The 23,736-nt window shown below is 38.4% G+C and overlaps 1 protein-coding gene across 1 annotated transcript; it reads left to right on the top strand.

Annotated features, from left to right (window-relative positions):
• The first annotated feature begins 2,888 nt into the window (after positions 1–2,888).
• Positions 2,889–22,921, top strand: rlim (ring finger protein, LIM domain interacting). Its single transcript, XM_084430162.1, has 4 exons — positions 2,889–3,038; positions 3,800–3,994; positions 20,325–20,429; positions 20,532–22,921. The coding sequence occupies exons 2-4, from the start codon at positions 3,826–3,828 to the stop codon at positions 22,685–22,687; spliced, it is 2,430 nt and encodes an 809-aa protein (XP_084286288.1). The 5' UTR covers positions 2,889–3,038; positions 3,800–3,825; the 3' UTR covers positions 22,688–22,921.
• Positions 22,922–23,736: the final 815 nt, after the last annotated feature.

The raw sequence follows: 23,736 nt of genomic DNA, 5'->3' as shown, positions 1-23,736 counted from the left end.
GAGCGCGCGGCCAGAGAAATGTTGGGCGCTGCGGCATATTAAATATATTATAAATAGTTTTTCCGCGTGAGAAATACAGTGTGTGGTGGGAGTGCGTGACAAAAGACCAAAATGATTGACTGTCACACTCAATGCGTGACACTTGAGAGCCCTGTATTGTGTCATGTTTATCCAAATAAAACTGATTTAAAAAAAAACTTAGACCCCACTACATTGCTATATAGATGATATTGACCAAAAATGTATGCACCTCTTGATGAAAATAACATCACAACATTTATTTCCATCAAGAGGTACATATTTGGTCAAGATATTGTATTGTCAATGCAAGAGTCCAGCACTCTGTAAAGTCTCCTCCAGCACATCCCAAAAACTTTCAGTGAATTGAAGCCTGGACTCTGAGGAGCCAGTTCATGTGTGGAAATGATTCTTCATGCTCCTCACAACCATTATTTCATTATCTAAGCCTGATGAATCTTGACATTGTCATCCTGGAATATGGCCATGATGTGTCTTCCCTACATGGTTGTTTAAGAAATGAAAAACGCTCCATCAATTAGAGTTAGAAGAACTGTTGCCAAACATATAACATGATAGAAACATAATAAGCACTGCAATAATGATCTAATCACTCTTAAGCATTTGCCTATTTAAATCCTTTTTTTTTTTTTTTGCATCATGTTTTTATGCCAGACATACTGCCTCTAACTTCATATTTCCTGCACAATGTTTTGAGCCGTTGGTTTGTGACACACAGACTTTGACATCAACAAACAAATGACATGGAAAGTGTTTTCTCTGCTCCTTCTTTTTAGCGGGTAAGCTCATTTTTTGTTATTCTATGCACAGTTATGAAATTTCTGATTTGCATTTATTTGCCTGCTTTCTGTGACCCAGAACAAATATGCAACCAATGTTCAGATGAGTCACACAACCCTCCAGTAGAGAAGCGCTGACTTTGACCCTTGACAATCAATAACAAAGCGTTAAAATGATTTTAATTCAAAACAATAACACTAACAAAAATTCTGATGAACAGCAATGCTACCCTCAACTTGGACAGATGGGATTTTCAAAGGGTGAACCACTTGAACAACATTTATTTATTGAGATCATTCAGGAATTCATGTTTTTGACTGTTATGAAGATCTTTTTCATTAAAATCTAAGCTTACTGTAATATTATGGCTAATATTAAATACCCAGCCAAAAATTAAAATGTCTGTCATCATTTTCTCACCCTCATGTCATTCAAAACTTGAATGACATTCTTCTTCTAGAACACAAGATGTTTTAATCGGACCCAAATACTTTTGTATAAATATCATATTTTATGTTCCACTGAAGAAAGAGAAACATGAGGGTGAGAAAATGTATGTTTGTGTTTAGGAGAAGAGAAATTAAATACAAATAATAGGGAGAGAAAAGCAGGATTGATTTTTGGGGTATAGTTTCTCCCTGTTTCTCTTTTTTCTTTTCTAACTATAACATTCAAGCAAAAAAATAAAACTAAAAAATTAAAACCTTGTAGGCTACTCCTTGATCACAGTTACTCTGAATTTACCAATACATTGCTCACAAAAATTGTAGCACAAACACTTTTTATTATCACTTTAAAATTGTTCTTGTTTTGTTTTCCTGTACTAGTTTTGCATCATAGGTCTACTTCTGAAATGGTGTTAAGGCGCTGCTAATATTGTTGACTCCTTGCGAATATTAAAGTCAGCATGAAACGTAAGTTGCAGTTGTCTTTTCTTCCTTGTTGTGACTTATATTTGAGTATAAATTTAGGGCGGGACTTGATTTGGTGTTTGGGGAATGTTAGCACTCATAAGGGGGAAACGTTAGCTGTAAAATAGCTAATGAATTATAATAATTTCACTTTACCTCATACTGAACCTAAATAGCAAATCTGCCGAGAATATTTTTTCCTGGTTGATGAATATGTTTATGCTTTTGTTTCTTCTGGTATCTCTTTTACAATTTCATAATAAAAGTTAAGCTCTTGATGTTTAGAAACAAAATGTTAAAGACAATTAATCAGCATGTGAACTTGTCATTGTCATTTTGAACAGACATTGACAAACTAATTTCAGTGTTATTTTGTGCAATAATGACTATATTGAAAGAGTCCATAATGTTTTAGCAGTATAACTATGGGTAGGATTTACAGCTCTGGAAAAAAATTAAGAGACCGCTGCAAAATTAGCAGTTTCTCTGGATTTATCATCTGTTTGAGTAAAATGAACATTTTTAATTTATTCTACAAACTACTGACAGCATTTCTTCCACATTTCAATAAAACATATTGTAATTTAGAGTATTTATTTGCAGAAAGAAACAGGTCAAAATACCAAAAAAAAAGATGCCATGTTTTCAGACCTCTAATAATGCAAAGAAAACAAGTTTATATTAATTTTTAAACAACACATTTCTAACGTTTTAACTTAGGAAGAGTTCAGTATTTGGTGGAATATAAACCCTCATTCTTCAGTAAGGCTAGAATCTGGCAGATATGTATGTGTGAAGGATGCATAACTCAAGTAGTTGTCAGTAGTTTGTAGAATAAATCAAAAATGTTCATTTTACTCAAACAGATAGGCCTACATATAAATAATCATTCCAGAGAAACTGCTAATTTTGCAGTGGTCTCCTAATTTTTTTCCAGAGCTGTATTTTGATATTATCTCTGAGACACATTCACTACTAAAAGAGAGTGGGACGGGGGTATATATTTAGCCAAAATACGAAATAAGCGACATGAGGTGATTGTACAGTGATTTATTGTTGTTCTTAGGCATGGCACAAACGCTCCAACAACATGATGTTGACATAACGTGAGTTTCTATTTCGCCGTTAAATAAGGACTTTTAAGTTGTATTACGTTTTCTCTCAATTCCACACACCGGAAGTAGATTCATGCCGAAGAGACGCTTGAGAAAATGTTCTCCTGAATAGCTGTCAAGAATAACACTTATAAACATCTACAAGGCAGATAAGGGAACTGTTACTAGATAAGGCTTCGACGAGTTCATTAAGGTATTCTTCTGTGTTTGTGCTTATTTCACCAGTCAGTTATTGTGGTCGTCGAAATGACGGAGAGCTCGCTGGCTGTTTTTATCTCATAGCCGTGCTAACATTAGCTTCGCTTTAGCTTAGCATGAACTAGAGAGCCGCTTCTCCATAGGCTTCGCGAGCTAACTTGAGCCCAGCTTGAGCTCATGCTACAGCTAACACTAGCCTTCACCCGTTTCCCCAGTTCATGGTTGCGAGAGTTTTGTCGTCACACATTACGAAATATACCGTTGCTGTAATATAAGTGATATTAGTCCTAGTAGCACCTTAATGGACTCGCATCCATTGGTAATGCAGTCATTGTGATAATTGTATGTACCATCGAGGACACGCGCAAGTTAAAGGTTGTTTTCCTTGAGATTCCCGAGCTTTAGCCAGTTTAGCTCGCTGATGCCATTTTGTTTTCAGTCAGCTCTTTATATCTGATCTGAGACACTCGAGAGATCACAGCCTAACTCACAATAATACGTTTTTTAAGAAGATTATTCTAGTCACCGAGCACGGTCACGTTTTAACCCTTTTATTAGCTACATGTAACATGAAAAAGACACGCATAGTAACTGTGTGGCCATATGATGGTGATGCTATCATATAGTGAAGCCATGGCACTGGATGATTGCTATAATCATTTACTGTATAGTCACATACTTCTCATGTTGGGTTGAATTCAATGGTTTTTGGGTCAGTGTGTATGTGTGTTTTGACTGATTGCCACTGTGTTGTAGTTGGATCTGACATCTGGGTCGCAGTGATGGAGGGTCAGGATAATGCAGATCAGGGCAGCAGTGATCAGTCTGAAACACAACGCCGGAGACAGCGGGACCGTCTGGACAGAGAAGAGGCCTTCTACCAGTTTGTCAACAATCTCAGTGAGGAAGACTACAGGCTCATGAGAGACAACAATCTGCTTGGCACGCCTGGTAAATCATTTGGTTTTTTTAAAGTTTTTTTTTTTTTTTTACTGTGCAAAACAGCAACTAATGGCTTCATTGAGACATCTTGGTCATGCGTAAGACTAGGGTCATTCCTTGTCAACTCAACCAGAGGTCCCCGGCTCAAACGTTTAATTTTGTTCATGTTTTTTTTATTTTCCTGAAGACAGATATTAAATGCCATTGCTGAGTAATCCACCATTTTGTAGAGGGGGTCAAAATGGCTATTTTCACCTTTATGATTTTAAGCCAAATTACAGTGACTTTAGAAAGATGACAGCAGCATTTTTTTTTTTTTATTACACACAGATGGGTAGGTCTGTTAGTTAATTGTTGTCTTTATACCAATGGTGACAATTAATAAATGTGGAAATGCATGTTTTTTCCAAAGTTGGCATGCCTATAACTCAAAGTAATAGAAATATCAGTATGGTTTCAGATTCCCGCTCTTAAACTTTTCCTTTGTTGTCTTCATTTTTAAGGCTTTATATATGGTTCAATCCCAGAGATACTCGGATCTCAATATGGCTCCATGAGTAAACTGTTAAAGTGTACTTTTCAGTGGTCAAAAACCAAATGACTTTGTAGACAGTTGATTCGGTAATACGGTTATCCGGACCACATGTGATGACCTACCCCAACCCCGCCCCTAAACCTACCCGTCACCAAGAGCGGTTGTGGTCAGGTGTGGTCCGGATAACCGTATAGTACCGGTGATTCTTTTTTTCTTTTAAAGAGGAATTTCGGAAGAACAAATAATGTTGAAAAAATAATAATAATAAAAAATAATATTGGTCAACCACAAATTTTGAGCACTGAAAATGTGTACAATTTAACAGTTTACTTGTGGAGCTACATTGGGATCCCATTATCTCTGGGATCAAACCATATAGAGCCTTACAAATGAAGACACCAAAAGAAAAGTTCATTTTAAAGGGCTCGTTTGCAAAAACGGATAACCTCGTTTTTATTGATTTTCATGAATCATGTTTTTTTATTGTAATTCCAAGTAATATCAACCAAACTGCAGTTGGGTTGTTTTGATTAAGTATTAATAACTAAAAAAATATATATACAGCAAACGTACAAAATGAAAGTTCATTGAAAGTTTTATATGCATATTAGGGATGGGCCGATTACCGGTTTCACTATAAACCACGATAAAATGTACTGACGGTTAGTATTATCGTTTAAAATTGAATTATCATTAAAACCGTGTTTGATTATCGCGATTTTAATAACTCGCTGTAAATCCTGTCCAGCCAGCAACAGTCTGACGCAATGTTGTTGTTTTTTATTCGAGAAGGAATGGCGGAAGGCAGATTAATGTTTTAAATCTTACATGATCACAAAAATATGATCAAACTCAGTAAACAATAAATCAACTCTGATTTCATTTTCAATACAATCGAAAACGGAGACGCAAGACGGCAAGTTGTATTTGAATGAAACAAGAGAGCGAGTGCGTTGTGATGCATGGATGTGCGCTGTGTTATAATGCGTTGCTATTGACGACGGTCATTATAAGGAAGGAAATGCCACAGAATATAATCTTGCTTAAAAAAGTGCATAGAGCTGCTGGTTTGTTTGTTGTTTGTTGATTTTCAAATATAAAACTTGTTGAAATGTTTTCAGTGTGAGCATCAGTTATTTTTTAACACTTTCATCTCGTCTGAACAAAACCGTGATATTGATTTTCATACCGTCCCATCCCTAATGCATATAGTCAGCAGATTTAACTAATAGGTAAACAATAAAATAATTATACTGCCATTTCACCCCCTGTAATCTGGCTCCAAATCTCAGGTGAAAATTGTCATTTTGACCCCCTTCTACAAAATAGTGGATTACTCAATAAATATATTTATCAATGGCATTTGATATCTTGGCTTTTATCACTATTTATATGAACAAATCAAACATTTCAGCCGGGCAAGTTTACTAAATTTGGTTGATTTGACATGGAATGTTTATTATTTATTTCGAAATTATTTATTTTGAATTTTAAATTGAATGGAATTTAAGCTTTCAATATATTCTTGATGAGGTCTTGACACCTAAACCACATAAATGGTCATATTAATTGAGCGCAGCAGAAATTGTAGTTCCTGTTGTCTTTCAGTCAGTGGCTTATAGGAGCAAATATAAGGTAAGCTGGCTTATTGGAGCAAATATACAGACTACATGAGATGTTAGAGTAGTTGCCACTGACCTTTATTGGTTCCTTTCCTCTCAATATTTAAGTGTTACTGAAGTATGAATCGCATCCTCCTTGCCTTAGCCACGCATTTCATTTTTACTGAGTAACGATGTGGTTTTCCTGCATCCAGTTTTATATTTATCCCTCTCATGAGACTTGCAGAATTCAGTGGTAGTTAGTATACTGTAGAACTTCATAGATTTATTATAGAGCCTCTGAAGTCATTTGCACTTCTTTTACTAACATTCAACATGGTCGGACAAAACAATTCATTCTCAAATCAAGGTTTGATCATTAAAAATGATAATTATGTCACTACTTAAAATTTATTTTTTTTGTGTGTGTTTTTGAAAGATCAAAGGAGACATTTGACATAATGTCAGTGCTGGTCTTTACCCTGCTCTATACAAGACTGGTGACCCCTTCAAAATGACAAAAAAAGAAACAAAGTAGCCCATACTATGGCTGGGTGATGCAGCTATTATCATTTCTATCTATTTCATATTTGGTTGCACTTTATTTTACAGTACGTGTACAGTGTACTTACCCGAGAGAGTACTGGTAATAGAAGGTAACTACATGGGTTAAGGTTAGGTTCAGGGTTAGTACCTAGTAATTACCCAGTTATTGAAATAATAAGTACATAGTATGCACTAGGGCTGCACAAGTAATCGCAATTTACATGTAATCACACTTAAATCGAGTTGGCTTATCGCGATTATGCGCAGCTTGTCATTGATGTACGGCTCTGTTAACGCTGCTCCGTCTTAAAGCGCTGAGAGTTTGAGTCACTTATAACGTGCATTTGAAAAAGCAACACGCGTCAAACAGCTTTGAGAAGCATTTAATAACCTCCAACAAAAGGCAACATTTAATAACATGCATAACTCACTTCATAATGACAGCTGAGCTCATTCTTCTGTGAGATACTGTGGCTTCTTACACGGAATAAAGCAGTCGTGTGTTTATAAGTCATGTTTAATCAAAGCGTATCAATCTTCTGTTTACTCTGCGATAGGGATTTCCTGGAATGACGTGGTTCAGCCGTACTTCACTGACAAGCTGAGCACAAAATAATCGCGCCTTTGCCAAATCGCGTGTGGTTTCAGTGCGATTAATTGTGCAGCCCTAGTATGCACATGGGCAACACTGAACAGGAGTGTAAAATAAAGTGCTACCCGATGTTTTCCAAAGTTTTGAAGATGTAATTTGATGTGTACATCAATGTTTTTGCATTTGCTCTCGAAAAAATATAGAAATCTGAATAGAACAGCTGTTGTTATAAAGGACATACGAAATGTGTACTGCATAATCAGCACTATTTAAAAAAAGTTAGCAATAAGCGTAATCTTCCTATAAAAAGTTTTTTTTTTGACGAACAAAGAAACACATTAAATAGAACAAGTGGCAGGTCTATTCATTTACACACCAAGACTTAATGCACATGCATCTGTCGTGACATACGTTATCAGTTTCTTTTTTCGTCCTATCGTTGCTATGGTTATCACTGTCAGTTATTTTATTTTCAGATTCAATCTCACATTTACTACATATGGCCGTCAATCCAGAAACTTTGCAGTGTCGCTAGTAGCATAAGAATTAACTTTTTTTTTTTACTATTGAAATTTTTAATTGGTTATTAACAAAAAGTGAGTTTTCCCTGAAGCCCTCAAACACGTTAGCAGTAGGGATGTCCCGATACCAATTTTCCACTTCCGATACGATACCGATGCCGCAGCTTTGATTGTTTGCCGATACCGATATCAATCCGATATTTTTATTTTATTCTTGAACTAATACTACTAATAATAAAGTATATGGAAGCACTTTGCTCAATTAGCCACATAAAAACATCTCACTCAAGTGGAGAACAAATACTTCTCCAGTATATAGTCCACAACAACAGCTGATAATGAAAGACTGCCACCCTTTATTCAAAAGACCTTGAGATATGTTTGGTAATTGTACCTGAATGAATTTAAAATTAATTTGCTATATTTCAAATCAATATATTTGTTTCCTTAAAATTTTAATTAACTTTAACGTTATTCTCATCTGAATTATAAATAATTTATTTCTGTATAAAATAATACAACCATTAAAAACACATTTAATTTTCTTTTTTAATCAATGGAGAATGTGTGACTTCAAAATAAACAGATTAGTGCTCTGTTTGAGGACAAGAAATGAAAACCAATGCAATATGATGAATGTCCAAAAGATGAGATAATGTTTGCTTTTAAACAGTGTGTGTGTGTGTGTGTGTGTGTGTGAGTGATTTTGGTTGGGTGACAGTTGTAGGTTACAGTTTGGCAAGAGTTTACAGTTTGACAAAAGCGCAATGTTGTGTTTTACACAAATATAAGTAGGCTAAACACTTTTTGCAGTTTTAATGATGTCCTGTATGAACAAAATGACGTATGAGTATGTTTTTATGTTTCCACTGTTTGATCGTGCCCGTGCCTCTCTCTCTCTCTCTCTGACACACACACACACACACAGACAGATTCCAGCATTGCAATCTTGACATCGCAGCCTGTTCATTTTGCTGCGTTCACACCAAACGCGAATAGAGCGTCAAATTCGCGTCTATCGCGTCTAGTTCGATGCTTGAACAGTTTGAATCCACTCGCGCGTATAGTGATAAAGCGAGCGTTTGAGGCGAAATAGACGCGCGTTCAGAGCTAAGGCGGGGTTACAGATTAGGTGTCCCTAAAGAACCCGCATATGTCTATGCGCGTATCTAACAGTATAGATATCCGATATCCGATCTAGCGTTCTGGGCCAGTATCGGCACGATAGCGATGCCGTGGATCGGATCGGGACATCCCTAGTTAGCAGCTCTGCACTCTTGATTAAAACCCTGTTATTATCAAAGAAAGTTGTCTATACTGCACATTGAATCTCTTATTTACATTGTGTTTACACTTTGTTGGTGGTTTTGTGAATGTGTAGAACAGTCAGTGAGTCGCGCTGAACGATCTCCAGCGACCACAGAAACCGAAAATTCTCGGGCCAGCAGCATGTGTCCAAATTTCAATCTTAACCGTTCTATTTCATCAGAAACGATCTGGAAACAGGGCTTTAAGTGTAAAATACCGAACTTGTCCTTTAAACATCTCTGATTGACCATTTTGTGGCGCTTAACAGACATGTTTGTGATTGGCTATAATGCAAAACGCATTGTAAACATAAACCTTTGATGCTCTTCACAAAACACTTTACACAAATATGCAAGGGAGCGTCTCTAAGCAGCGCCTATCAGCCGTCACGCATGAGAAGAACAAGGGAAGTGAAATTGTCTTGCTGACTTTATAAGCAAATATAAACGATATTCCATAATTTTATATCGTCAGCAAAAAAAAAAATTGATATCGTTAATATTCAACGAATTGCCCAGCCCTAGTCTGTACTGTGTGCTGTTAGAAGTCGATTGCTAGCCGAGGAACAGACCGAAGTTCCTCATATTATAGTCATTATACACAGAAAATCTCCCATTACATTGTCACTCTCATCTTACTCACATGTAAACATATTCAAACCTGGTGTCTCAAAATGCATCACACCACGTTTGATGCCAGTGATGAGAACCAATGATATTTGACATGTGATTCATGACCGTTCACATTTACATGAGATATGAGACATTCCAGTAAGTTGTGCTGTTTGTTTCAGCATATCTGCAGATGTTTAATGTATATTTCTTGCTATACTGTAACTTTAGGAAAAAATCTTAATTGCTATTTATTTATTCTGGTCAAGATTGCGATTTAAAATGCAATTTAAAAATAATGATAAAGAACATTGTTTGTTGTGTTTGTTTTTAGGGCTGCACAATTTACCCCAAAAGTTGTTTTTATATGACTAATAATAATTATTATGATCATGATTTTTTTTTTTTAAATATTATATTATGTTAAACAAAATAAGAAATATTACTATTGTAATAACACCATTTCACTATATAATACTAAGAGTATTTAAGAATAAATATATTATTATTATTATTATTATTATTATCATTTATATTTGACAAAAAAGCCTAAAATATTAAATAATTAGAAAGGTGTGCATTTTTATTATAAAATATTAAATTGATAAAACAAATCTGACAATTGCTTAATTTTTTGCCTGAAAAGTCTTATGCATTTTAAAAAAAACTAATTCCTGTACATTTCTATACACTGGAGGAAAACATGGAAAAGCATACCTAAATTTCCTTAGAGAGAAGTATTATTTTTACTATTTTTACCCCAAAAATAGGTTGTTATTAACAATCTACAAGATAATCTGGCCGGTTTTGGGCCCAGTTCTGCCCTTCCAACAATCCTAAATCAAATCCTTGATTATTTTAATGGTTCTACAGATTATTTTATCAGATTTTCCTGTGGTGTGACGTGTGTTAAAGGGATAGTTCACCCAAAAAATTCACCCTCAGGTTGTTCTAAACCTGTACCTGTAGGCCTAAACCTGTATTTCAACCAAACAGTCGATGGGCCCTATTGACTTCCATATTATGCAGAAAAAAAAATACAATGGAAGTTAATGGGGCCTGTTTGGGCAAGAAGAAGAAATGGTGACTACCGACATTCTTCAAAATATCATCTTTTAAGGCGAGATGCTACAGGTGAATAGGGTAACATTTTTAACTAGCAGACATCACCATGAAACTTTCCCAGTTGATTACCTACATTAAGATGAGAAACAAATGTATTACAAGTTTTCTGTAATTTAATGTTTAAATATGCAAATTAGGCTATATCTAATTAAAATATGCGCTAATTTGCATATATTTAAAAAACGAAATCTGAGTATTGGATAAAGCCAGGTTAAAAATTATTTTTTTATTGTGTTCACAAATTAGATGGGAAAAAAATTACTGAGGGATTTATGGATATCTACTTTTGTTATCCTGTAAATCAGAATATACTGTCAATAGCCTTAAAAAAAAATATTTTCGCCATGTTTTTTGGAATAAAATGTTATATAAATCACGCTAGGAATAATATATTTACAAATCCCTCTGTAAATGTCTTCATAATATAACTAGGTACAAGACTGGAAAGTTTGGTGTATATAGGTGCTACTGAAGAGGAGATTTCGGAGTATGAGAGAAAAGATTTATCATCAGCCAATGAGATTGCGCATTCAGCCCTTTTACTTTCACGATTGGTTGCTGATAAAAAGGAAATGACCATATTTGGATCCGACAGGATTGTACAGGAGAGAGAGAGCTTCCTAACGGTGCATGTGATGACAGGGAGCAGACAGAGATCGCGGAGCAGCATGTTGATTTAGAACGCCAACTTTTGTTGAATTTATGAGAAATCTACAGACGCAAACAGACAAAGTGTAATAAAATAAAGACCTAAATGTGTATTTCGGACTTTTTTTCACCACAAGTCTGAAAGAAGACATGTTATTGAAGACAAATATCCAAAAATCTCAAAATTGACCAGTAAAAAACCCCCGATGTTTTTCCCTGCCGTGTCTCGCCTTAAATTCAGCAGAAGAAAAAAACAAAAATATAGGTTTGGAACAACTTGAGGTTGAGCAAATAATGACAGAATTTTCATTTTTGGGTGAACTATCCCTGTAGTTATGCTCGACTGATGTTTGTAAAGTGAGTGGAGTAAAAACGTGTCATTAAATGTTCTCTTTTGTTGGACAACAGGCTTGTAAATTGTCATTTCAAGTTTGTACCAGTGTTTGGCTTTTTTTTTCTCCCAAATAAATGCATGTCAATCTCTCAGCTTTTGCAGAGATGGATCAGGATTTTTCTGCGATCGAGCCACTCCAATGCTTTAACATAAAACATGCTGCGCATTATATTTAATTAAAAACCACAGGATTCTTATCAATGTGATGATCTAAATTTAATCTAATTTGCGATTTCTGTTTTATTTCGGTTAATCGTGCAGCCTTACTAGAACTAGTAGATTGGTTTATGTTCGTCCCACGCTCCAAATTTAATCTGTCACCACATTAAAGAGCGTCAAAACAACATTTATTGTTTGTTTGCTGAAATTTCAATGCATCACTGAACACAGCATAACACATTTGAACATGGCCGTGGGAACGAGGAGTGCTGAGGGTGCTGCACCCCCTGATGACAGCTGTTATGATGCCACTACTGTCACTACATTAGAATTTAAGATGACACGACTTTAAATAACGTTTTGTTTTTCAACATGTTTAAAAAATTTAGGACCACCTTTTATAAAATTACTCTAAAGATTATTTTGTTTTTATATCGTCGAATATGGTCTTTTAAGAAATTAATATAGGCTATTTCAAAAGCTGATCTCGCGTGAAGTGAGTGATGTGACTACGCTGGTTGAGGACCAGCATCTCAGAACTCATTTGATGCATGTTCACTCAGACATCGGTGGTGATCTAAATAAAGATGTCTTGATTAAAGGCATTCATCGGCATTAGGGGCTGTTCACACATAATGTGTTTTTCTCTCTGCTACTTGTCCATTGTTTTTCTGTGAGCGCACTAGTCGTGTTAACTGTTGCGCTCGCGTCTCGCGCGTGACACGGCGTTCTAAAAACGCAGCGCTCAAGTTGAAATAAGTTAAACTAAAACGCACATCGAGACCTTGCGTTTTTTCCGTTCCACTGCGTTTTTGCTTTGAAAGTTTTTTCTTTCTGTGTGAATTGGCACTAACTCCTGAGCGAGTCTCATAAGGTAAGATTGTAAGATGCAGATTTTTGTGCTATTTTTAAAATGTATCATAAGTTCTGAGTGTTCTCACATAACTCTGTCCTCATTTGGGCTGTTTAATATTAGGATTTTCTTTCAAACACTCTACCACAGCACCGCCCCGCCATATCAAGCCCCGCCCCCAGCACCCCCCTGATAAAATATGTTCCCGCGGCTTTGCATTTGAATGTTTTGAACTGAACTCAAGCCCCAATAAGTCTGAGAGCTACACTATATGGGCAAACGTGAGGCTTGGATGCAGCTGCTCAGTCATGGAAACCCATTCCATGAAGCTCCCGGCGCACAGTTTTTGTGCTGATATTAATGCCAGTGGAAGTCTGGAACTCTTCAGCTGTGGCATCAGCAGAGTGTTGGCGACCTATGAACCTTTACGAGCCATGCTCCTCAGCAATCGGTGACCCCGCTCTGTGACTTTACGTGGTTGCTGCTGTTCCTAAACGCTTCCACTTTCCAATGCTGCCTCTTACAGTTGACCGTGGAGTATCAAGCCGGGATGGAATGTCACAAGTAGACTTACTGCAAAGGAGGCATCCTATCCCAGCTCCACGCTTGACTTCACTGAGCTCCTCAGAACGAGCCATTTTTTCACAAATGTTTGTAAATGCAGACTACATTTTGCAATGGGTCTGATTGAAACACCTGAATTCAGTAATTAAGAGATGTGTCCTAATACTTTTGTCCATATAGTGTACATCCATGCACTTTTTAAGTACCAGAACGCACTCAGCTGTCTCGCTGTTTTGATCCTGAAATTGTCGAGATAACAGGGGTCTTTCACAGATCTTTCGCTTCCCTTCTTAGGTCTTTTGGTTAGAAGACATATTCCCATTTAGCTTTGCGTTTTGCTTTAATGGTTTGCCTGTTGTTTATGTGCTCATAAACAAGTAAACAAACTTATGAATCCACCCAATCCTTTTATGTCCCAGAACAGTTGAAAGGAATGTTATTTTGGAGCATCCTTTAGCCGTGCGCCCTGCCAGAAGATGACATTGAATGGACATTTCTTGTCCTGGTAAGTCCGGTGGTTTTCAGAGTCTTTCTGGACAGCTACTGCATAAAGACTAGATTCATTTAGTTTATAAACTCACGTTTGATGCAAAATTCTGCATATCCAACTTCCTTAGAAGACATTGAAAAGTATCTTAGAGGTAGTCAAAAACATTTGAAATGATTTTCTTATAAACTGTTACGCATTTTCCTCCCTTTGCACCTTTTGCACCTGGCATTAATGTGCATTCTATGATTGGATCACGATCAGATCTTACTTGATCACATTAAATGCCAGGGGTAAATGCACCCAAAAGGCATCGTGAACGGATTGTGATTGGATCTATGAAACCACATTTGGATGTGTCCTGGGTTTGACTGCATTTAAATAAAATGTAAATGCAATGTTTCCATTATCCGGATTCAGTTATAAAAGTCATATGTAAAGTGGTTACGCTGCATATAATCATTAATGTCACTAAAGGCTGTTTTATACTTCTGCGTCGGACCTACGCCGTAGCCTCCACGCTGTAGGCAACGCGTTGGTTTTCATTTATACCTCTGCGTTGTTGTCTGCGTTGACGCGCGCAGGGGGAGCATGTGAAACCCGAGGGAGCGGTCCTAGCAGACCAATCACAGCGCTTGTGTCTGCGTAGAGTTGATACATTTTTGGAGAGGTGTACGTCAGGGTACGCCGAAGAGTTTGCGCGCTACACACAGCCTGCGACGTATCTACGGCGTGAGTTCGACGCAGAAGCATAATGAGGCCTTAAGGGTTGGCGTGATGGCGGCATGATCTTATTTCACAATTTGAGAATTTTGATCTCATAATAATGATATATATCACAAAATAGTTTTGTTATTTTATTTTTGTTATTAAAAAAGAACAAAGTAGGGGACTTCCGGTGGTAAGCCGAAGCATATGGCCGCATAATCCTGCACTCCCTTTCGGTCGGAGTTTATTCCACAATTTGAATATAATTAAGATTTCATTTTTGAATGATCAATGATGGAAGGGGAAAAATACAGGAAAGGCAAGGGAAAGCGGAGAAGAGTGAGAAAATAACGACTGAAGGCGTCATGGCCGATGAACAAGGAGAGAGTAATGGCGCGCATGGACAAAATGCTAAATTAACATAGTTGGATATGGAAGTTAACATCGCCACCATCCGCACAAATATAAAGATGATGTCCACGGAGATGAAGACTGAACTGAGTAACTTTCGAGACAGAATCAGAGACGACTTGAAAAAGGAGCTAGCGGACATTCGAGAGGAGATTTACCAGAAGTTTAACGAGGTCGCAACCAATCTAAAGACTGCTACTGACAGAGTGAGTGAGGCCGAGACTCGGATAGCCGATGCTGAAGAGTGGTCCGTGGACTTTAGAGAGGCACTGAGCCAGTCACTACAAGCTCAGGAAAGTTTGCAGTTAAAGCTAACGGACTTGGAAGCACGCTCAAGGCTTAACAACGTTTGCGTTTACGGGATCCCGTATATCTTCCAATTCAATGAGAACTTTATTAGAAAAGAGCTGGAACCCCTTGCTGATGTTGACCTTGGAATACAACGATGCCACATAGCGCTCAGCCCCAAACCGCCTAGAGAGGCGCAAGCTAGATCGGTGATTGTGTACTTCCAGCTGTTTAAAATGAAATAGATGGTTCTGCATTCTGCATGGAAGCAAAAGGAGATCTACCACAGCGACACGTGGATCTACTTTGATCATGACTTTCCTACAGAAACACTAGCAAAAAGGAATAACCACTTTGTGATGTGGAGGGAATAGTCTAGCAGCTAACCACCTGACCACCAGAGCCCCCCTTCAGTGCAACCTATAGTACCCTCAAGGATGTACTGTATATGCACTTAGAAACGTCAAAAGCAAATGTATTACCCGTACTTGTCAGTCAGCTATATTCTCATTAAAGGTTAAGGGTGATTCTATTCAGTTAACATGGGTATTTAAACTCCAACAGAAGTGAAGAATCAGCATTAGATACATTCAATAGGGAAAATATAATGAATAAAGAATAACAGACTTGTGGGGATGTTAAGATCAACTTAAAAGACCACAGGTAACTTAACCTAGTCTTAACTCCCCACACATTGAGGGCATTAAACATTGTCCCTTGGTGCAAATGTCATTAAAGCATTAATGTCCATAACCAGACAACTGCCTCATTTGCTCGATATTTTTTACTCTTATAACGCAAACTCACTTAATGGTCTGTTGTCTCCCGATTCCATTACCTCTAGATCTATCTTGGCCGGTGAAAACTCTGTAGCTTCTCCTTGATCCATTCCTGGCGGATCTACCGATCTTCCGGGCTTTTTCCGCAACCTCAGCCTCAGCAGTTTTCACCCACTCAATTGGGAATCCCCTCTTCTTCAGGTCCTCTGCTGCGTTTACATAAGTAATCGGCCCACGGTCAAAAAAGACTCGGTGTTTGAAACCGTATTGCTTTTTCTTGCAGAACCCTCCTGATCTGCGTTTACGCTTTACTTCATAATGGAGGTCTACCTGTGTTTTTTGATTTGTTGGTCTATTTTTTTTATTGTTGTGATGTTCTGATTTTGTTCTTCAGTTCGAATACAGTTCAGGTTTGGTCCCCAATAATGTGGTTTACAAAAAGTGTCTTGCTGTGGTTTAAATGCAATGTCAGGAATATAGGGTGATTTCCCTTAACGTAAATGGTCTACACAATCCAATTAAGAGAAGCAAGGCTATTGCAAAGATGAAAAAGGAAAAGTTACATATCATATTTTGGCAGGAGACTAATTTCAACAGTGCAGAACACGAAAAATATATAATTTTTTTTTTTTGTATTTTACTCATCTTATTAGAAAGGAAAAAAAAGAGGGGTAGCAATTTTTAATTTCTAATAGTGTGAAATTTAAAGTGGTTTCTGAATTTACTGATAAAGAGGGCCGTTATGTTTTAGTTAAGGGATTTCTAGATCAGAAGAAGTTACACTAGTTAACGTGTATGTATCCCCTGAACAGGACAATTCCTGTATTAGAGACGTTTTTCAGTTAATTTCTTCTGAAACCTCTGGGGTTCTAATATGTGGAGGAGACTGGAACACCCAAATACAGCCTAAACTCGATTCCTCTAATGCACTAAAGAGGTTAAAGGAACACGCCGACTTTTTGGGACTTTAGCTTATTCACCGTATCCCCCAGAGTTAGATAAGTCCATACATACCCTTCTCATCTCCGTGCATGCCGTAACTCTGTTTGAGTTAGCCTAGCCTACACCGCTAGCCTAGCTTAGCACAAATACTGGAGGTAAATGGCTCCAGCTAGCGTACTGCTCCCAATAAGTGACAAAATAACGTCAACATTTTCTTATTTACATGTTGTGATTTGTATAGTCACAGTGTGTACAAATAACAAGGTCACATGAGACACAGCCATCTTCTAACCGTATACATACTGGGAACTATATTCTCAGAAGGCAAAGCACTGCTACTTTGGCGGAGTGACAAAAAGGAGTGTAGTGCCAATTTCTGTGTTAAATTTGGATTATAAATTATATGCATTGATATTAGCTAAAAGACTGGAAGATATAATACCAGAATTAGTGGATTTAGACCAGACAGGATTTGTACGTGATAGACAGACACAAGATAATATTTGGCGGGTGTTGCATGTAATTGATCATGTCACTAAAGAAAACTAGGAGGCCAAGAATTCAATTTAAAACACTGCAGCTACCGAAAGAGAAAGGGGGTAGATCACTGCCATGTTTATCAGATTATTTCAAAGCAGCCCAGCTAAGACCTTCAGCATGCTGCTGTAACCCAGAATATAGAGCAAAGTGGAAGGATTTGGAGATCCCGCAGCTGACTGTACCATTGCAATCAGTGCAGGGTAGCAAACCTTTATATCAACAGTATTCTAAACGTTTAAATCAGTGGAGGTTCCTTTTAGAATCTGGTTTAAAGAATGCAAATCTCCGTTACTTGAAAGACAATCTAGACTATTAAGATGGGTTGCTTTCGATCCCGACTTTAAACCAGCAAGGGCTGATGGGAGGTTTCAGCTCTGGTATAGGCTTGGCATCACCTCTTTTAGTTTAGTTTCATTATAGGGGGAATTAGATAGCTTTCAGGAGATTTCTGATAAATATGGTCTGGGAAAACTTCATTTTTTTTAGGTACTTACAAACTAGGACTTATTTTAATAAAGAGATACGATACATGGAGAAGCATGACAACAATTTAACTGATCTGTTTATCGACATATATACAAATAAAGATAATAGGAAACTTGTTTCAAAAATATATCTAGCCATTCAATCCATAAAGAAACAATCAACAAATAAGGTTAGATTAAAAATGGGAAAAAGAATCTGGTCTAGGTATTTCAGAGGAAGACTGGCTGAATATCTGTTCTGTACAGGCGACTTCTATCAGCTCGGGTATGTGGACAGAATTCTGTTCTGGAATCTTATTAGATACTTTGTAACCCCCAAGTTAAAATCTTTTCAAACTTGTGAGAAGGGAAATGGTCTATGTTGGAGGAAATGTGGGGAACAGCTGGCAGACCATTTTCATGTATTCTGGAGCTGCCCAGCCATTCAGTCATATACAAGTAATATATTTTATTTTTGGTGATGGAGTTGACTGCTAATTTTCTACAATTTACCTGGGAAACTTAGCTGCTCATTTGATGATGAAAGACTTGAGACCTTTTAAAGATATTATTAGCAGCCAGCAAGAAAGCTGTAACACGAAAGTGGCTACAATTTGAACCCCCAACAAAGGCTGAATGGCTGCACATTATGACCAGTGTCCAAAATATGGAGAGGATGACTTTTGCTTTAAACCTACAGTATTTGCAGTATTGGGAAAAATGGATTGTGTTTACGACATGTTTATTGACCAATGTATCGTCTGACATATACTTTCATCAATGTTGTTTTATGTAAGAATGTATGAGTGACCAAACGATTGTTTTGTCTTGTTTAGATGTGATTGTATGTTGTTGTTGCTGTTTTGTTTTTTTGTTTCATTTTGTTTGCTTTTTTTTTTTTTTTTAAGGATAAAGAATAAAAAAAAAAAGTAAAAAAAAAAAAGAACAAAGTAAATTATAAACAGTAGGACAAATGTAGTCGATAAAAGACCAAAACATTTTAATAAACGTCTTCACTGTATGAATTAAACTGATTCTTATTAAAGATACAAAATATATTGTCAAGAGCAGTGAGTGATTTTTCTTTTTGCCTTTTGCAGTTTAATAGCATTCGCACAGCAGCAGGTTTATGAGGTTGCTGTCACTTTAAGACCAAATGCAGAGGTCTGATATACTGACACTCATCTGGTGTTTACTGGTTTCATTTTGAGAATTGCGTGCATTTGACCATTCAAGTGCAAAAAGCCACGAAAGAACTCTGAATTCGGCATTGCATGCTGTCTGAGAGGGGCATCTCTTCAGGTGTGTCAGTCATCGCGAGCACCACATCTTTTTAACATCATGCACATCCCGCTCTTTATTTTTTCAGTCATGAATATTTCTTTAGCAGTCTAAATTGTTAATAAGCACGTTCAACAGATATGTCTGTGATTGGCTACGCAGCTCAATGCTACAAAAACATGTAAATAGAAACCTTTGATGCTTTTCACAGAAGCTTAATTACATCACTTGAACTTGATATTTACATACTATAGTAAACATTTTATCATGTTGTTTTATTTATCGGTTATTTCCAACCTGGTTCATTGTGTGTTAACATAGACATTCATAGTCTTAACAACTAACAGCAGCTAAGTTGGATATGCAGTGTTTTGCTACGTTTCTTTTATGTATAAGAATACTGTGTATTTTTAAGTGTATCCCAATTGTTTTGTGCAAGCCATGTATTTAATAATAAAAGAATTTGAGTATTGTTGATTTCTTAAAACATCCTGTTCATTCACATTTAACCCCATTAACCACCATTGGTGACGAGCTTGGTACACTTTTCTATTTCCCATTGAAACAGAAGTTTGGTTGGGACTTTGTTATAGACTTCAAGTCACACCAGTGAACTATGATTTGCAGCATGCTGTTGCTTGTCAGAGGCAGGTGGTGTTAGAGGAAGGAGATTTCTAGAGAGCCTTTTATTGAATGACCATTTGGAATTTCCTCTCAGTGCAAGAAGTGTTGTCAGTGTTTTTAACCTTTTTCTCCAAAGAACAAGACTGTTTTAAATGTTCATAGCCTCTGAAAGTTGGTTGTCTTTAAGAGGTCTTAATGGAAAAACATCGAAAATTTGCATGTATGAATTTGTATGGAATGGACAACAGTAATCAATACATTTCATTGGTCTGATTGACTTTTCCTAGGTTACACATCCCTGCAAAATACCCACTTTTTCTCTGGTGTCATAATTCTAACTAATATGTTTCTTGGTTAGGTGAAATTACAGCAGATGAACTGTTGAGCCGCCTACGGCAGGTCAAGGATGGCCCTGAGTCGCCCAGCAATGGCACCACTGAGGAAAGAAGGGAGGGGCCTGGTGGTAAGTTATCTAAATTGCCCTGTTAGTATATAAAATCCATATCCATCCAGGTGACTTTACTTGTGATTCTGCCCTGTTTTAATCATTTCTTGTTATTCTCAGCAACAGAGGTTGAGGGCACTGAAGAAAACCCCAGCGGCGAGACCCTTCTTGACTGGCTCAACACAGTACGACAGACAGGGAATACAACAAGGAGCGGTTACCGGGGTAACCAGTCATGGCGGGCTGTGAGCCAAACCAATCCCAACAGTGGTGATTTCCGTTTCAGCTTGGAGATCAATGTCAACCGCAACATAGCTGAACAGCAAACGCAGACAGAAAGGCTGGAAGGGGGCCAGGAAAGAGCAGATGGCCCTGTGTCTGAGCCGGAGAGTCTTATGGAGACTGCAGAGGTGGTTGAGGAACCAGTGGTAGACGAGCTGGCTGTTATAGTAGAGCCAGAGCTGGCAGTTCCTAGTACCCTGTCTCTAAACGGGGAAGTTAATGCACCAGATCCACCAACCATAGTTCCCCCAACTATAGTTCCCCCGACCATAGTTCCCCCAACCATAGTTCCTCCAACCATAGTTCCTCCAACCATAGTTCCCCCAACCATAGTTCCCCCAACCATAGTTCCCCCAACCATAGTTCCCCCAACCATAGTTCCTCCAACCATAGTTCCCCCTACCTTAGCTCCCCCTATCTTAGCTCCCCCTACCTTAGCTCCCCCAACCTTGGCTCCCCCAACTTTAGCTCCCCCAACCTTGGCTCCCCCAACTTTAGCTCCCCCAACCTTGGCTCCCCCAACTTTAGCTCCCCCAACTTTAGCTCCCTCAACCTTAGCTCCCCCAACCGTGGCTCTTCCAACCTTGGCTCTTCCAACTTTAGCTCCCCCAACCTTGGCTCCTCCAACTTTGGCTCCTCCAACTTTGGCTCCCCCAACCTTGGCTCCCCCAACCTTGGCTCCCCCAACCTTGGCTCCTCCAACCTTGGCTCCTCCAACCTTGGCTCCTCCAACCTTGGCTCCTCCAACCTTGGCTCCCCCAACCTTGGCTCCCCCAACCTTGCCTACAGTGGAGCAACCACGTAGGGGTCAAATAAGGGCTCGCAGTAGAAGCCCAGAGCAGCGACGGACAAGGGCTCGTACTGCAAGAGGACGTTCACCGCTCAACCTTGAAAGATTAGATGGGCTTCCGCCTACTCAGCATGGCATACCTTCTCGCCATCCTGAGATCCTGCCTGAGCCCCAGGTAGAGGGAAGCTCAAGGACTCGGCAATTGTTTTTGTCTAGGCAGAGCACCGTGGATATGGAAACTCAAGAATTGGGTGCAGCGCCTGAGTTACCTGGAACACCACAGGAAAGAGAGACAAATGCTGGGGAAGCAGGAGCCTCAGGTCGTCGTCCTCCAACCATAATGCTGGATTTGCAGGTACGTAGGGTGCGTCCCGGAGAGTACCGCCAGAGAGACAGCATTGCTAACCGTACAAGGTCTCGTTCTCAGACCTCCAATAACACTTTATTATATGAGACTGAGCGCGGGGGTTTCCGTCGGACTTTCTCCCGTTCTGAGCGGGCTGGAGTGAGAACATACGTCAGCACTATCCGCATTCCCATTCGGAGGATCTCAGATGCTGGACTTGGTGAAGCCACTTCTTTGGCTCTGCAGTCTATGATTCGTCAAATCATGACTGGCTTCGGTGAACTTAGTTACTTTATGGACTCGGACTATCCAGACTCGAACCGTGAAGACAGCCCACCAGCAGACCTTACTGATGCACTGGGTAACCCTGATGCTTCTACTGAAACTGCTGCAAGTGAAGCAGATTCCCATCTTCCTGGGCATGGAGTCTCGAACCAGGGTGGTTTAGAGGCACGGACAGAGGAAAGGGAAGTGGAAGGTGGACTTCCCGGTGCTGCTGGTCCTCGGGAGAACCGAGGCAGACAACGGGCTCCCATCAGCCTGGATGAAACTGGATCTCTGCCCTTTCTGCGACTTGCGCACTTCTTCTTGCTCAACGAGGAAGATGATGACCAGCCCAGAGGTCTCACCAAAGAGCAGATTGACAACCTATCAATGCGAAACTTTGGTGAAAGCGATGCACTCAAAACCTGCAGTGTCTGCATTACAGAGTATGCTGAAGGCAACAAATTGCGAAAGCTGCCCTGCTCTCACGAGTACCATGTGCACTGTATCGACCGCTGGCTTTCAGAGAACTCAACCTGCCCTATTTGCCGCAGAGCGGTCCTCGTTTCCACCAACCGCGAGAGTGTTGTCTAGCCAGAATTGGTTTTGTGGCACTCTCGACAGGTTTCATGTCTCTTTTCCTCTCTTCCTTTTACATTTATTACTTAGTCATATGAGGACTCTTACTGAGATTTTTCCATACATCCTATATGAAGTCATTAAGTTTTATCAGATTTGCTGGTGCCAAGATCTTCCCCCCACAAACTATACTACAGTGTATTTTGACCCATCTTACAATAAATATTGGTGCAAGACACAACCGATCAAGACCGTGCTGCAATCCCTTATCTTTTACATAAATTGAAGAGCAACATTTGACAAAATCATAGGATGAGGGGCAATGTAGAAATACCTTTGAGCGGTACATATACTTTTGTACTAAAAAGAGAGATTTGAGTTGTATTTTAAGCAAGTATTATCAGATCATTACAAAGATTGTGTTTTAATAAAAGTTAATGATTTGATAATATTGTAGAGCATCGGGAGTTGCATTAAGGATCAGAATGGTGCATTCTGCTCATCATCCTCGAATACATTTCAATTGAAAAAATACATTGAACTGTCACACTGTGCTGCATCTGAACTTATTTTGGTTTCATACAGAGTTGGTTGCGTGTTGGTATGAAAGCATAGTATGTGTTGTACCAATTGCACCATTATCATAAATGATTAAATGCAGATAAGTAGTAGGAAATTCATGGAGTAGGTCTTAATGAATTTGTCATCCTGTATAGAATAGATTTTGATTTGGCATTTTAAAGTGTTCTGCAATACTGGTTTTGGAAACTATATGCTCAGACACTTTTTTTTTTTTTTTTTTTTTTTTTTTTTAACAAACAAAAAAGGCTGTAAATATGCTATGTTGTTTCAGGTTGTATTTCCGCCTGTCTTCCCAAATGACAATAATGCATCAGTTAGCTGACTCAAACATGTTTCATATATCTTAAGAAATAAACTTGGCTGCATATAGGCAATGTTGTGCAATGCTAATAAGGAAAATGTAAAGGAAGTTTTGACAAATTGACTTGTATGTTGTAGTCTGTAAATATTAACATTTAAAATGAAGACTTAAATGGAAGTTT

The sequence above is a fragment of the Rutilus rutilus genome (genome assembly GCF_951802725.1).
Source record: "Rutilus rutilus genome assembly, chromosome: 14".
NCBI classification, from domain to species: Eukaryota; Metazoa; Chordata; class Actinopteri; order Cypriniformes; family Leuciscidae; genus Rutilus; species Rutilus rutilus.
Note: the sequence above shows the minus strand (reverse complement) of the source record. Positions and strands in the feature narration are given on the sequence as shown.